Source organism: Prionailurus bengalensis, chromosome B3, assembly GCF_016509475.1.
Source record: "Prionailurus bengalensis isolate Pbe53 chromosome B3, Fcat_Pben_1.1_paternal_pri, whole genome shotgun sequence".
Classification (NCBI taxonomy): Eukaryota; Metazoa; Chordata; class Mammalia; order Carnivora; family Felidae; genus Prionailurus; species Prionailurus bengalensis.
The window spans coordinates 73,592,774-73,607,056 of NC_057355.1; the positions used below are offsets into that span (position 1 = coordinate 73,592,774).

Sequence of the window (14,283 nt, forward strand, 5' to 3'; positions counted from 1 at the left end):
GATCTAATAATGATATCACCTCATGGAGTTTGTTACTATAATGTTTGCTGAGGTAGTATAAACACAAGACATTTGTAAATAGCCAAGTTCTTATACAAGTCATGGTCATGTATGATTATCATGACCCTTCGGGTAGGCTCCACTTCTTTTGCATCAATGGCTCTTGCTCCAACCATCACATTCTTCCACCTCTAACTGAGTCATAGTCCTTTATGATTGATCAGAGACTTATAGTTATGTTTCTGCTAACAATAGCCATTTGTCAATTCTCAGCCAACCCAAAATGATTCCTTTCTCCCTGTGAAATTTGATCCTGAAGCAAGATCGGCGGGTAAGTGATGGCAGGTTGAGGAGATAATAGTAGAAAACCTAGGGACTTCCCTAAATGCCAACACTCAGAGGACAACACATATAAACAAGCTGCCAAGATACAGTGCTTAGATCTCAGAAACCGTTGCAGAGTTTTATGCCTCCAGCTATTCTCGTTCTGCTCCACCCACCCCCCTTCCAAACAGACGGACTAAACAGAGGGCAAATAGGTGGTGGGGTTTTTGTAATGATGCCTGAGGTGGTGTCATGATGCACCACTTATCTTTGGAGCAGGGACTCGACTCGTCGTGGAACCAAGTAAGTCATGTGTTTTAATTTACTTCAGTGCCTATAGTCCCTTGGACTTGTTGTAGCAGAGTCCTGAATGGATTGGAGCTTTGGGGGAGGTCAGGAGGCTCTAAATTGGAAATGCATTGTTTTGTTGTTGCAAAGAGTCAAGGTAAAATTTGAGGATGAATTCATTAGGTTTCTCTTAGGAAAATAGTCTGTGTATGCATGGAAACTCTGTTCTAAAGATTTGTAGCAATAAGCCTTCTACAAAGGCCTGAAGAAAGCCCTCAGTCAGGCTTTTGGTCCCCTCCTCAGTCAGGGAAAAGGCAAGCTCTAGGTGAGAGTCGCTCCACTGTTTATGAGGAAAAAGACTCCTAGCCAAAATGTAGGAAGAGGAAGGGTTAAAAAGAAGAAAAATATTATTGCAGAGAGAGTTAGATCAAGACAGTCTTCTCTCCTTCAGATGACAAAAGCCAATCTTGCCTTTGTGTCTTTTTGCTGAGAACTTGCATTAAATCAGTGTGCCTGGCTCAGACTAAATGATCCCCCAGGCCCCATCCTTGTCTGGGTCTTCCAAGAGCAGAAATTTCATCCCTTTGGTTAGCCCTAGATCTGAAGACTCTGCACAGGGTTCAGGAGCCTACATCCAATGTAGAATCACAGCCACCAACTTCAGGACAACAGGGAAGTCATGGTGCTCTCCTAGAGATACTGTCCCCTGGTAAGGCATGCCAGTGCTCAGAAATCCAGGGGTGATATTCAGGTAGTTTGCGTAGCTGCCAACAGTCACTGGGACTGGTCCCGAGAACAGTAGTCTTTCAGAAGCTTTCCAAAATGCCAAGTCCAATGGGGCAGGCATTGCCCCCTTACGTAGTTAAATTTTGTTTCGGAGGAAATAAAGAAGTGGGGAAATGTACGTGAATGTGGCAAGGTTGACATCCTGAAAGCAGCTGGTACTGTCAACATGACGTCTGACTCTCAGAAGGAAACATAAACTTACAGGGGTTCTTGGTTGCCTGTTGCTTCCAGGCCAAAAGTGGGATTTGGCGTGTTATCTTATCTTTGAGAAGGGAGAGACTAGAAAGAAGGAGGGAAACAATCATGTTGTAGCTGATTGCATTCTGATCGATGTTGGGCAAATTGCAACTGAGCGAAAAGTATTGTATTTCATTTTCCCTTTAAATCATTTCCACTTGAAATTCAGAATTATCTGCAGTGTTACAATCAAATCTCTGAGGCTGTGGCTTTGGGAATCTTGGGGAAAAAGGAAAGACATGAAACTGATGCTTAGCCCCTCTGCCAGGACTCTGACCTGTGCTCTCTGGTGATACTCTATTTACTTCTTCAGTTTTCTCTTCCTGCAGTGATGGAGTGTAATATGATTATGTGAAGCTCAGTTAGGGAAAGTGAGAATTTCAAGTCAAGCCCTCAATCCTTAAAGTTTTGACAGCAAATAATGGCCCTATACAACCATCGTTCCCTTTGGCTCTAGCCCTAGACTCTAGATTTCTGGTGATGAGACCGAGTAATCCATAAGGCCTTCAAATTCTATTTCACATGATTATTATATCCTCCTGAAGCTTGTATCTGGATCCAGATACGGGAGGAATTAAAAAACAAAAACAAGCGGTCCAAAGCAAGCAGCGGCTTCTCTGACCCACATCCATGGACACACAGCACCCTGGGCTCTCCATCCACTACCAACTTCTTGTTCAAGCCTCAGATCCTTAGAAAGCCTTTCCTTGGGCTCGGGGAATTAGGAGACAGATTCCTTATTATTGTGAAGCTCAGTCTGAGTGATGGGGAAGAAATTAGGTTTCTAATCAAAAAGCAGTATCTGTGACCCAAGAGAAGGGAACCAGAATGTGAGAACCAGACCTGTGTCTAAACCCTCTTCAGCCAAACATTCACTCTAAGAAATGTCACTATTCCGTGCCCCATCCCTATTCCCAAGCTATCGTGTTCTTCTTGGAAAGGCCTCCAATAAACTGGGAGTTAAATTGTCCATCTTGAAGGCAGCTACCAGTCACCTGTCGCCTTCTTCTCTTCCTCTATGTCAGCTCTGTCCCCTGTCTCCGTGCTTCCTGGCTGGGATTTCATGCACACATCCTTATCCAGCAGATACACTATTATTAGCTTCAAAGGGAACTGAGCCTCTGTGCACTCAGCCCCTTGATCTCATCGAGGGCAGCTTTGTAGTTCTCTGAGCTGTGGGGTCTCTAGGCTGGGACCCAGGCTGGGGAGGCAGGGCACAGATGTTCTAGGCCAGGCCCCAGGGCCAGCCCCAGGCTGGTTACTTGTGAGGCAGTGCTGCTATGTGCTCCTGGGATACCCGACAGATGTTTTTTGGAGTCGGCACCAAACTCCTCGTGGAACCACGTGAGTTGATTTTTTCCACTATATTTCTAGGGATAAATTGAGTCCTGGCACTGGGGCTGCCATCCAGTTTGCATTACTTGGGAAAGTATAACTAGGAGATGGAGTAGCCCAGATGTGGGGGGTGGCCAGATAAAGACACTGGGCTGAGTCCCTGAAGCAGCTCTGTAACTAGTTTTGTTTTTTAAAAAAAATTTTTTTTTCAACGTTTATTTATTTTTGGGACAGAGAGAGACAGAGCATGAACGGGGGAGGGGCAGAGAGAGAGGGAGACACAGAATCAGAAACAGGCTCCAGGCTCTGAGCCATCAGCCCAGAGCCCGACGCGGGGCTCGAACTCACGGACCGCGAGATCGTGACCTGGCTGAAGTCGGACGCTTAACCGACTGCGCCACCCAGGCGCCCCTAGTTTTGTTTTTTAAAAAAACATACATTCAAACTGCATCCCCCACTTATTTCTGAAATCTTCAGAGCAGCCCAGAACGCCAGGAAAACTAGAAAAATCGTACTAATTGCTGGGGCACATGGTGGGGAAGGGGATGTGCAGGGACACTCTGGCCCCAAATCTCCAGAAGGTTGTTTCCATTCTTACCCATCTCTTTGGCTACCCTGACTAGTGTACGTGCCTCATTGCAACCATAAACAAATGCCCTGTAGCTTGGAAGATTTAAGACAGAGACAGTTAACCAGGTCAGAGTAATCAGGTAGAGCAAATGTGTATTTCAATGTTAAAGTTAAATCCCATGATGTCAGAGAGCCTTGAATTTGTGAGTGACATTTGTTACAGATGGTACAATCCTTAGGGAACTGATAGGACTCAGTGGGAATCTAAAACATAGATGATTTCTATGTATACAAGTTAAGAAAGGCTGTTCAGGAAAGGTATATACTTCTTCTGGTATTGTTTACCAGCACATAACCTTAGCATTGGACTGTTACTCATAGAAAGAGAAAGTCTGAAATAAAATAGCAATTGTCCAAACAAATAGCACTTTGAAGCCCATAGTGAAATGTAATTACACTTGTGGGCCAAGAAGAAAGACCAGCAATTCTCAAAAAAATGAACAATTAGATCTTTAAATTTTGGACTACAGTAGGGCAAATTTTATCTAACTCGGATTTTGGTTTAAACTGAAAACAAAATCGACTAGTTTACATATGGCAACCATATAAAATGCATTGTTTGTTTTTTTTTTAAAGGTTCAATTCAGCCAGATAACCTTTTCTTTGGTTATCATGATACCAAAGAATGGATTAGATAAAACACTTCATTTTCAAACAATTATTTTCAATAGATAGGTATTCACTGAGAAAAGGGTCTGAGAAAAATGTTTTACCAAATGAATGCATTATGCTTTATCTGAAATAGTAACAGATTAAGAGCTCAATATCATAAGTGTATGACCTTCTTCAGACATTTGTCTTGTCAGCTATGTTCCATTGTTCAAATTATTCAAACCAAATCTCTCTAACCCCAAGTGATCATTGACAACTGCCTTTGAATTTAGATTTTAAAATCCCAAGCAAGCCTTAATTATCCAAGTAAATCAGGCTAGGATTGGGTCATACTCTGAAGTAACCAAGGAAATAGGATTGTTTTGTTTTGTTGTTTTGTTTTGTTTTTTAATTACTGGTTTCCTTTCTCTGTATCTCATAACTCCCTTGAAAATCAACCAGAGTATATGTCACCAAAGTCAGTATAGTGAACGAGAAATGTTACAATTCTGAAGACAGGTGAATGAACATGTGGTTTTTCAAGCCGTTGCTTCCGAGTTATCAGTGTCTGTTATCAGTGGCTTCAGCTCTGCCGGAAAGCAAAACGATGAAGGTTTCCTCACATGGGTTGAAATTAGGTTCCAGGAGAGCCCCCTGAAAAAATCCCCAATCCCCGTCTTGTCTAGAACTGAAGCCAAAATATATGGAACCAGATTCTTAGGAATGAGTTTCCTGCCCTTAGTGACTGAAACAGAATCCAGTCTTCCAGCTGAGCTTCCAGGCAGAGAAAAAAGTGGTAACAAATTTTTTCAAAAAAATATTTGGAGGCTAGTTAAGGGGGGGGGGGGGGGTCTCTGAACAGCTGATTCCCTAGGAAAGCCCTGATTGGCCATTGTCCATTTACAAAATGATGATCAGAAAGAACTTCTAGACTAGCAAACGTACCCTCTCAAGCAGATATAACCAATTTATTTGTTTATAGCTCCACTACCATGAGCTTCAACAGCTAACGCCCAAATCCAAATTAGGACAGATTATTAGAAAAATGATTGCATTTACTCACCCATTACCAAGACTTTTCATTTAGCATTACCTTATATCTTGATTATAGATCATAGTAAATAAAAGTACACTGGAATTCAACATTTTTAATTTGATATCACCTAGTTTCAAATAGAAGAGCTACATTCACACAAGTAATTACTACAGAAAATTGACAGTTAAGCTTCTGTTTGGAAATATATCTAGGTCACCATTCACAGATTGGTTGTCTCTCCTGATTTCAGGCATCTTCACAGCACCCTCCTTTTTTAACAGTCATATGAAGATATCCTAAGGATCCAAGTCTTCATGGACAAAATTTATCATAATTCACAAACTTTAATAAAGCATGATGGGAAAGAATCAATACTGCCTCCCTCAAAGGTTTAAAACTTTCAGTGTCAAGGAAAGAAAAAGATGAATATACAGAGTAGCAGATAGATGGTAGGTCAAGGTGAGGCATGAATGCAGAGGAGGCCAGGAGGAGATCCAATGATTAGCACCAACACTCCATAGCTTCACTTAGAATAAAATAAGAACTGGGTTTAAACTGGTTTTATATCTAGGGGCACCTGGGTGGCTCAGTTGGTTGAGCATTTGACTTTGGCCCAGGTCGGAATCTCATGGTTCATGAGTTTGAGTCCCACATTGGGCTCTGTGCTGACAGCTCAGAGCCTGGATCCTGCTTCGGATTCTGTGTCTCCCTCTCTCTCTCTGCCCCACCCCCCCCACTCACACTCTGTCTCTCTCTCAAAAATGAATAAATGTTAAAAAAATTAATATCTATAAGGACTTCCTGGGAATAATAGCTGTTATCTCTGATAAAAGACTCAGAAACTATAGGATAGTCCCTTACAACAAAATAAGTATTTACCTAAAGGCAGAGAGATGTACCACTTAACTTCAGTGGTTATCCCTTCCAGTCCGAAAAATGAGAAAGACACCCTAAAGTGACTCCAATACTGCCATCCTCAGGGTATTTGAACCAGTCATGTAGTCCTTCTCAGACCCTGATTCTTTAACTGAGCACCAACCCTGTTCTCATTCTAAGGGCTTATGCGTTTAAAATAAACCAACGATGCAGACAGATATTCAACCTGACTGCAATCATCCAGAGGACTGATTAACAAAATATAGATAATTGAATCTCAGATGATCCAGAAACTTGTTTGTAGTTGTTATTTTCCATCTCCACTTCCAGCCATGTCTCTTAGCAGCTCCTAACTAGAAGTCAGACTGACTGCCTTTCATTTCCGCTTCCCTTAGCCACCTCTTTCATTGGGTGTTAACAAGCCCAGGTCACTAAAGGATGCAGGAAAGTCTGTATTGCAGTATTTGGCCCCAAAGGAATTGAAGTAAACCCCACCGTTTAACTCCCACACTTGTGGATAATCATCTTTCAAGATAAATTGATTATATTTGCAGAAAGCCAGCCTCCTGCCACACCATCCGTTTTCATCATGCGAAATGGGACGACGGTTGCTTGTCTGGTGAAGGATTTCTATCCTAAGGATATAAACATAAAACTCGAATCAACCAACAAACTAGAAGAATTTGACCCTGCTATTGTCGTCTCCCCCAGTGGGAAGTACAGTGCTGTCAAGCTTGGTCGGTATGAAGATCCAAATTCGGTGACCTGTTCGGTTGAACACAACAGTGAAGTCGTGAGCTCCACTAACTTTGAACCAAGGACAAATTCTTCAGGTAGGTCACATCTAGTTTCAAGGGGTTGGAATTGTAGGGAAGAAAAATTGAGGGAAAGGGAAGCTGAAGATGTAAACTCTTGACAGATCATTCTCAACGTGGCATCATGCTAGAAACAAGACTGAGCCCAACTATGGCCCATCATTGACTTTGAACTTAACTCTGCATCCCTGAGCTGGAATCTAAGATAAAGTCCATCTTATTTCATCTCCTATCTCCTCTTCACCAGCCACTGTCTCCTTGATACTAATGACTGTCCTACTACTAGACTCTGGGTTAAAAATTCGTGCACAGACTATGGGGCACCTGGGTGGCTCAGTGGGTTAAGCGTCTGACTCTTGACTTCAGCTCAGGTCATGATTTCACATTTTGTGGGATCGAACCCCATGAGGGGCTCTGCCTTTACAGTGCTGATCCTGTGTGGAATTCTCTCTCTCCCTCTCTCTGCCTCTCCCCTGCTCTCTTGCACTCTATCTAAATAAATTTTAAAAACTTAAAAAAAAAACTTTAAAAAAAATTTGTGCACAGCCTAATCCAATGTGAATGCCAAAACAAAGGGCAGCCCAGCTTATCACGGGATTGAGAACCCTCATTCATCCTACAAATTGGAAACATACCTGAATGTGGGCCTCATAGTATAATGAAAAAATTCCAGAATGGGAACAATGTTGGCTGTGTGAATAGCTGTTTGACCGTAAGCCACTCATACCCCTGATCCTCAGTTTACTCACTTAAAGTCTCCTCCACTTTTCAAACCTCAAACCCTTTGAGCCTCTTGGTTGCCAGTAAATCCCTGACCACTGCTGTTTGTTCCAGGTACCGTAAAACCAAAACCAACGGAAAGTGAAAACACAAAGCTAACTCCAAAGAGCATCAGTGAGCCCAAAGGTTAGTTGAAATCAAGGGTCAACTTCAGAACTGAGTGTTAAAGCAAACTCTGTAATTGTCAGACAGGGCCAAAAGTCAGCAGATTTCAAAAGAAAACAAAAACCATACCTGAGCCCAGCTGGTTCCCTCTGAGCCTCTCGGCGAAGCTTGCCTGGCTACAAGCATAGGTTTCCAAAGCTTGCCTGGCTGGGAGTAAGCAGCAGCCTTGGGTCTCTCAGGGCCATCTGCCACCAAGCTAGGCTTGCAGCCCAGGCAGAATGATGGTGATTCGGGGCAGGCTGGTGTCCGTGTGTTGTGCGCCTAATTTCTGGAAGGGAATTTAGTTTCTTGCTAAAGCCGCTATCTTTACTCTTGTTCAGCCACAGTTCATCACAGTTCACAGTTCACAGCCGGGAATGTAAACATGCTGTCCCTCACAGTGCTGGGGCTCCGGATGGTGTTTGCCAAGAGTCTTGCCATCAATTTTCTCTTGACTGCCAAGTTATTTTTCTTTTAAGGTAAGAATTAGCTTCTTCTTATGCCTACCTCAAGCCAAACTATGCTGCACATGGAGAAAAGGAGTTTAGGAATGTAAGGGGCCAAGAAGGCTTGGAAAGGGAAGAACACAGAGACATAATAGGATTTTTTTTTTTTTAATTTATCTTGAGAGAGAGAGCGCGCGTGAACACATGTACACGGGTGGGGGAGGGGCAGGGAGAAGGAGAGACAGAATCCCAAGCAGGCTCTGAGATATCAGTGCAGAGCCTGATGCAGGGCTCGAACCCACAAACCATGAGATGGTGTCCTGAGCCGAGGTCAAGAGTCAGACGCTTAACCGACTGAGCCACCCAGGTGCCCTGAGACATAGTATGATTTAATAAAGGTGGGCCACCTCAGATACTCAGCATAATACCCCATCTCCTGTTGTCCTCCTATTTCAAGCCAGACTCAAAATGTGTTATGTAGTATAATGTAATACTGGCCGATAATCCCCACCTCCAACCCAGGAGCTAAAACCTTGGAGCTATGTAATGAGAAACAGTTTTCTTTATTTGCTATTTTGTTTTTCTGGCCAAGGGGTCATGATTATTTGCAAGGCCATCAGTAAAGCTTCACCCAAAGAATTTCCGGAAACTGCCTTGCCTAGACAAAGGAGATGCCAGCTCCCATCTCTTTATCACAGGACTCCCAGTGTATAGACCAGCCCATCTTTGGAATGAACCTACATGCCCATTAGTAGTAACCAGCACAATGCTAGCTATTCAAGATGCAAAGTTGCAGTTGAGACATTAATTATCTGCCTGCTACTTGCATTCCTTCTTCATGTAATCTTAGACATGAAGTTTAAACCGGGGCCTAGGTTTGCCCACGAAGCCCTTTTTCCAGTACCCCCAATTCTCCCCAGTCCCAACTCCTGATCTAGGGACAACTTTAGATTTCAAGTGTGGGACTGATCCAACCCAGCCTGAGGACATGTCCAATCATTTCCAAATGGGTGACTGGTTTCCAGGAGTCCCAAGGACAAGAGCAGTGTGGCTATATAAAAAGAGCACTACACTAGGAGACAGAAGACGTGGGTTTTCACCCTGTCCTTGTCACTAACGCTCTGCTACCCTAGCCTAGTTGTACCACCTCTTTACGCCTGAGGTTTTTCACCCATTAAACAAAGGAGTTAAGAAAGACTAAGGAGAGCAAATGAGTTGCATGGCTTATGCCAATATTGATAAGCTAATACTGAGTAGCTGAATTATGGTCAGGTGCAGAAAGAACCCTACCATGATAGATTAGTGATGTCTGCAATGATGCAGCCACAGCAAGTACTGGCCATCCCCAGACTATGTGAGTACTACGATTCCTCCCAGCACTGACTGTCTGTGATCTATGACACTCTGATCCTTGTCCTTCACTTGCAGGCTGACTGGCTTCAGAAGGCTGCCTTATGAAACTCCCACATTATGTCTTCACAAAAGCCTACAGAGGAGCTGTCTCCTAGACTTCTGGCTTCTCGGTGATTCAAGGTGACCGATCCCAGTCTTGCTTAAGTGGCTGCTACCCAAACCATCAAAGCAACAAACCCAGCTCATTTTCCAGCTTTGTGGAAAGACACAAGTCCTAGGGAGTAGGGCGTTATGGTCCTAACTGCTCTATCTGCTGCTTTATAAAGGGATATAGGACTCATTTTTTTTATTATTATTTCTACAACAGATACACTTTGAAAATAGTGTTTTGTTCCCTTAGCTTTCTTTGCCTTCAAAAGTAGAAAGTGGGAGCCAACAGATTCCCAGCTCCATACTCCCCGAGGAAAACAGACCCTGGGGGTTGGAGAGAAGATGCCCTTCACCTAACAGGAATGGCTCTGTTCAGCCCAGCACTAGGTTTGCCTCAAGCTGGCATTCTCATCCACAAAAGCACTTTCTGCTTTCCTTAGTACTTTACAAACAAAATTACATTTGACTTCTCATGCAGCCAATGGGGTTTCTAAAGCCTCATCTAAATACTCTCCAAGCTATTAGCAAAGATCAGGGTAAAATACAGAGAAAATTACTTTTATCAATTGACTTCACAAACATGAATTGACTCCTTCTAAGTTCCAGGCACCGAGCTGAGGGTGTAAAGATGAACGAGAGGTGGGCCTGCTTTCAAGCGACTTACTGTGCAAGCACTTTTGGAGGGAGGGAGAGGAATGATACTCCTAGATTTGGGCTGTAAAAAGAGTATCTTTACTGGGTTTTGCCTGCCAATATATGCACAGGGAATTTGATTTCAGTGGATGCTGACTGTTGCCTGCCCCTTGTTGTTGATGGTTTTCTGCCATTCTCAGTGTTGTCTCTGTTGCATTTATTAAAGTGCATCGAATGTGCCTTGCCTCTGGCTTTCCTCATAACAGACCACCGCGGGAGGGGGAGAGTGGGTGCTGTGAACTCACTGTTAGGCAGACAAAAGCCAAACTGAACTTGTAGGTCACACCGCAGCTTCCTGAGCCCCAAGCCTGCAGGCTCCTGCCTCGGGGACCCTGCCCTGGGTTTCCGGCTGTTGCTGCTGCTGCTACAGCAAAACAGCAGCAATGACCCCTCTGTGGCCGATGGGCTCTGCTACCCCCACGTCAGCAAGGCCACAGCATTTTCCCAGGTGCACCCACTCAGGTAGCAGAGCCCTTGCAACCCACTATTGTGGTTTCCTGGGCACCTAGGGTGCTACCTAGGGTGTCAAGCGGGGGCTTTTGGGGTCACAAGTGAAAGAGCAACCCTCACCAACTCCCCCTGATATTGCCATCTGCAGACTCCCATGTTGTCTTCACAGCCCAAAGCAAAGAAAGGAGGCAGTAGCCCTCTGAGTCAATGGGTTTAGGACAATCTACATGGATAAGAAGGTCCATCCAGGGAAGAACCATTAGAAGATTCCACACAACTGCACCTCGTGTGGGTAAAGAAAAAATGCCTATTTCCAAAACATTCACATCTGTTACCTTAGGTAACATTAGCATGTTTCTATAAGTGGCAAAGAACAAAAAGATCACATCCTCATTTTTCAGATGGAAAAAATACCCCTTCCAAAAAGGTAATGTACCTTCTTCAAAGTCATTCAGTGAGGCAGGACGTGGCTGTGAGCAGAACCATGTTACCAAGAGCACCAGCCCCAAGTTCCTTCTAGAACATACAGCATCCCCAAAACAAGGACAAGGTGGTGATTTGATTTCAGCTAGACTGGACTTCAGGATTGTCCAATAGTTAGCATATAAATGAGCCACCCTCTGATCTACTTTGGTGGTCAAAAAAAAAAAAAAAAACCCTAGCTTATCACAGGATCTTGAATTTCTCCTACCAAAAGGAGCCTCCAGAAAAACATTAATGGCAAGAGCCAGGTGGGGATTGTGGCTGTTTTCGGGGGGGGGGGGGGGGCATCATATTGTGGATTATAGTTCTCTGGAGCTTTTGCATACAGCACTTCATTTAAGTCCAAAACAGCCCTGAGGGAGTCCTCCAGAAGATTGCTACACACACTCAGTCATGGGCAGCACAGAGACCCAGGAGGCGGAGACATTTGCCCAAAGCCTTTGGCTCCCTCACCCGTGTTCTGTACATTCCTCTCTCTAGTGACTGCTCTTCACCCACCTGTTTTGAAGCCCAGATAAACTGCTGCCAGAGCACCTACTGATGAAGCTGCCAGGGAGAGCCCTAAAAGTGCAGCAGCACACGTGAGCTCTATTATTACCCAGCTCTCTGACCTTGGGAATGAAGGTCTCTCCCTTCTCTGCGCTCTAGTGTTTTCCCTATAAAATCATAGCCTGGGCTTCTACTCTCTTCAAGGTTATATCTCATAATGAATAGTTGTTTTAAGGCAAAGAATTCAACGGAAAAAAAAAAAAAAAAGGAAAGAGGGACCAGTTCCCAGGGCTCAGGGTGTATCTATTTTGACATCACACAGTTGGATTCTCCTGGAGATGATCATCTTCCTTGGAGACACCAAAGAGCTCCAAACGCAGGGACTTGATGCTGGGGTTCTAGGGATCACCAACAGCTTTTTCGGAGTATCTCAATGCTCCTCCGTGGAAGAAAAATGTTCTCCAAATAAAGTAAGTGAAATGGCAGTGTCAAAGAGCATTCAAGAAAAATAAGGTGGCTGTGCAAGAAGAAGCAGGGAAAAGGTGAACTGGGGGGAACATTTTGAAGTAAGTAACTTTGTGTCTACTTTGAATCTTAAAAGGAAAACAGACCAATTCACAATAATGGATAAATGATGGAGACTAAAATAAAAACACTCCCGAATGGTACCTTGGCCATTCTGGTATCTTCACAGTCCTCAGAGTACATACGCGACAGGCCCCCGTATCAGGCATGAGTGACCTGGGCACTGGGGACACGAAGATGAGAATTCCCCAGACATACCTCTCCCACTCTCCCACCGCAACGGCCCACTGAGTCAGAAGGTAGGGAGGTGCTCTGCTCCATCTGTAGCCAGGGTGCTCTCCTGGATGTGAGCTACCCTTGTATTATTCAGCAGAATGTCAGGGCACCTCCAAAGGCCAGGCTGGAACACAAAATAGCCGGGAAGAAGGATCCCAGGGAGCTACAACCAGGCTGTGCTGGGGGTTTATGTTCAGACCTCCTGGGCACCTGCGACACTGTGGGGATAGATGGCGCAGTAGTATGTGGCACTGTCTTCAGGCTCCACCGAGATCACCAAGTGGAAGGTTTTCTGGGACTGACTGTGCCACACCCAAAAACGACCCTGAGTAAAATCTGCATCTTTGGATCGAGTGTTATCCCTGTAGAGGATAAACTGAAAGGAACGATCTGGCCTTATTCGGTACCAGTATAAATCCGGGTTTGAGTATGTTGTGTGGTAAGTGCAGAACAGTGTCACCTTACTGCCGCTTGCCACTGTCTGGTATGGGGGGCTCTGGGTCACTTGGTCACACAGCACGGCTCGGTCTGTGAAGAGATAAAAATAGAAAACGGTCAAGTTCCGCACCCCATAGGCACCGGGTCCCACACCGGCCCTCCCAGAGGGAACTCAACAGGCAGAGGCAGGAGAAGGACACAGAGATGAAAGTCAAAGGTGGAGAATGACTGGAAAACTAGGCGCAGAGAGAAACAGGCCATGCGCTTAAAGTCAGAGAAAGGAAAACGGGGTGGTAGGACAAAGGGAATGTACACGAGTGAGTGTACCCACAGAAAAGCAAAAGGCTAACGCCCAGAAGGAGAGTCATCTTCCTATCAGGGCTGGAGAATAAAATGGGGTTCCTGAGGTCTCTAAGACCATCTCGGGGCCTCTGACAGGAGGAAGTGGGAGGGAATTGGAGCAAGCAGGCAGCCCTGACAGTCAGGTGGCTGAATGAGCTGTAACTCTAGGAGGCAAATGCTTCCAGCCAAGAAATTATTGTTGTTATTGTTATTTTGGTCCTCAATCCATCTTGAACTAATCCTTTTGTAAAACGCAATGAAGATGAATTACTTAAAAAAAAATAAATAAAGAGAGAGAGAAATAGAAACTGCAAGCCCAACGACCCAATTGCTGTACAAGAGGCTTACCCTCCATTCCCGGATCCTTGGACCACACACAGACCGGTGTCCAGCCCAAGGTCAGCTCCACTCATACTCAATAAATGGCATAAAGGAATGAGTACCTTCGACTCATCTCTTACTCCTCCATGTAAAGAGGGAGGGAAGAGGGTTGAACAAGATGGATTCTAAAATCTCTCCTAGCCTTGAATTCTAGAAATCTTCTATTTCTAATGCTCGGGGCATACCTTGCCCTTGAGAGTGCTTGCTGCATATCATAGAGTGTGACTTTCTGTCTCTCAGTAGGCCCTTTGCAGCACACGCTTGGCTCCAGCTGGAAAATTCTCCCCTGCAGCAGAGCTTTCCATGGGGGATACTGCTGTTGGGTTACAAGCTTGCTGGGCTAGTGCTGGGTGTGGCCACTGGAGCCATGGTGGCTGGAGCCCCTGGGACAGGCCCTTCCAGTCACATGCAAGAC

The 14,283-nt window shown here is 44.7% G+C and overlaps 2 gene segments (V, D, J or C); one reads left to right on the top strand and one right to left on the bottom strand.

Moving 5' to 3' along the window:
- Nucleotides 1-2,745: 2,745 nt before the first annotated feature.
- On the top strand, nucleotides 2,746-10,663 carry LOC122468849. The segment is given in 5 exon segments: nucleotides 2,746-2,979; nucleotides 6,658-6,936; nucleotides 7,753-7,824; nucleotides 8,184-8,321; nucleotides 9,717-10,663. Coding segments are annotated over 4 exon segments (552 nt in total).
- Nucleotides 10,664-12,188: 1,525 nt separating this feature from the next.
- On the bottom strand, nucleotides 12,189-13,892 carry LOC122468861. The segment is given in 2 exon segments: nucleotides 12,189-13,235; nucleotides 13,477-13,892. Coding segments are annotated over 2 exon segments (372 nt in total).
- Between the last annotated feature and the right edge of the window lie 391 nt (nucleotides 13,893-14,283).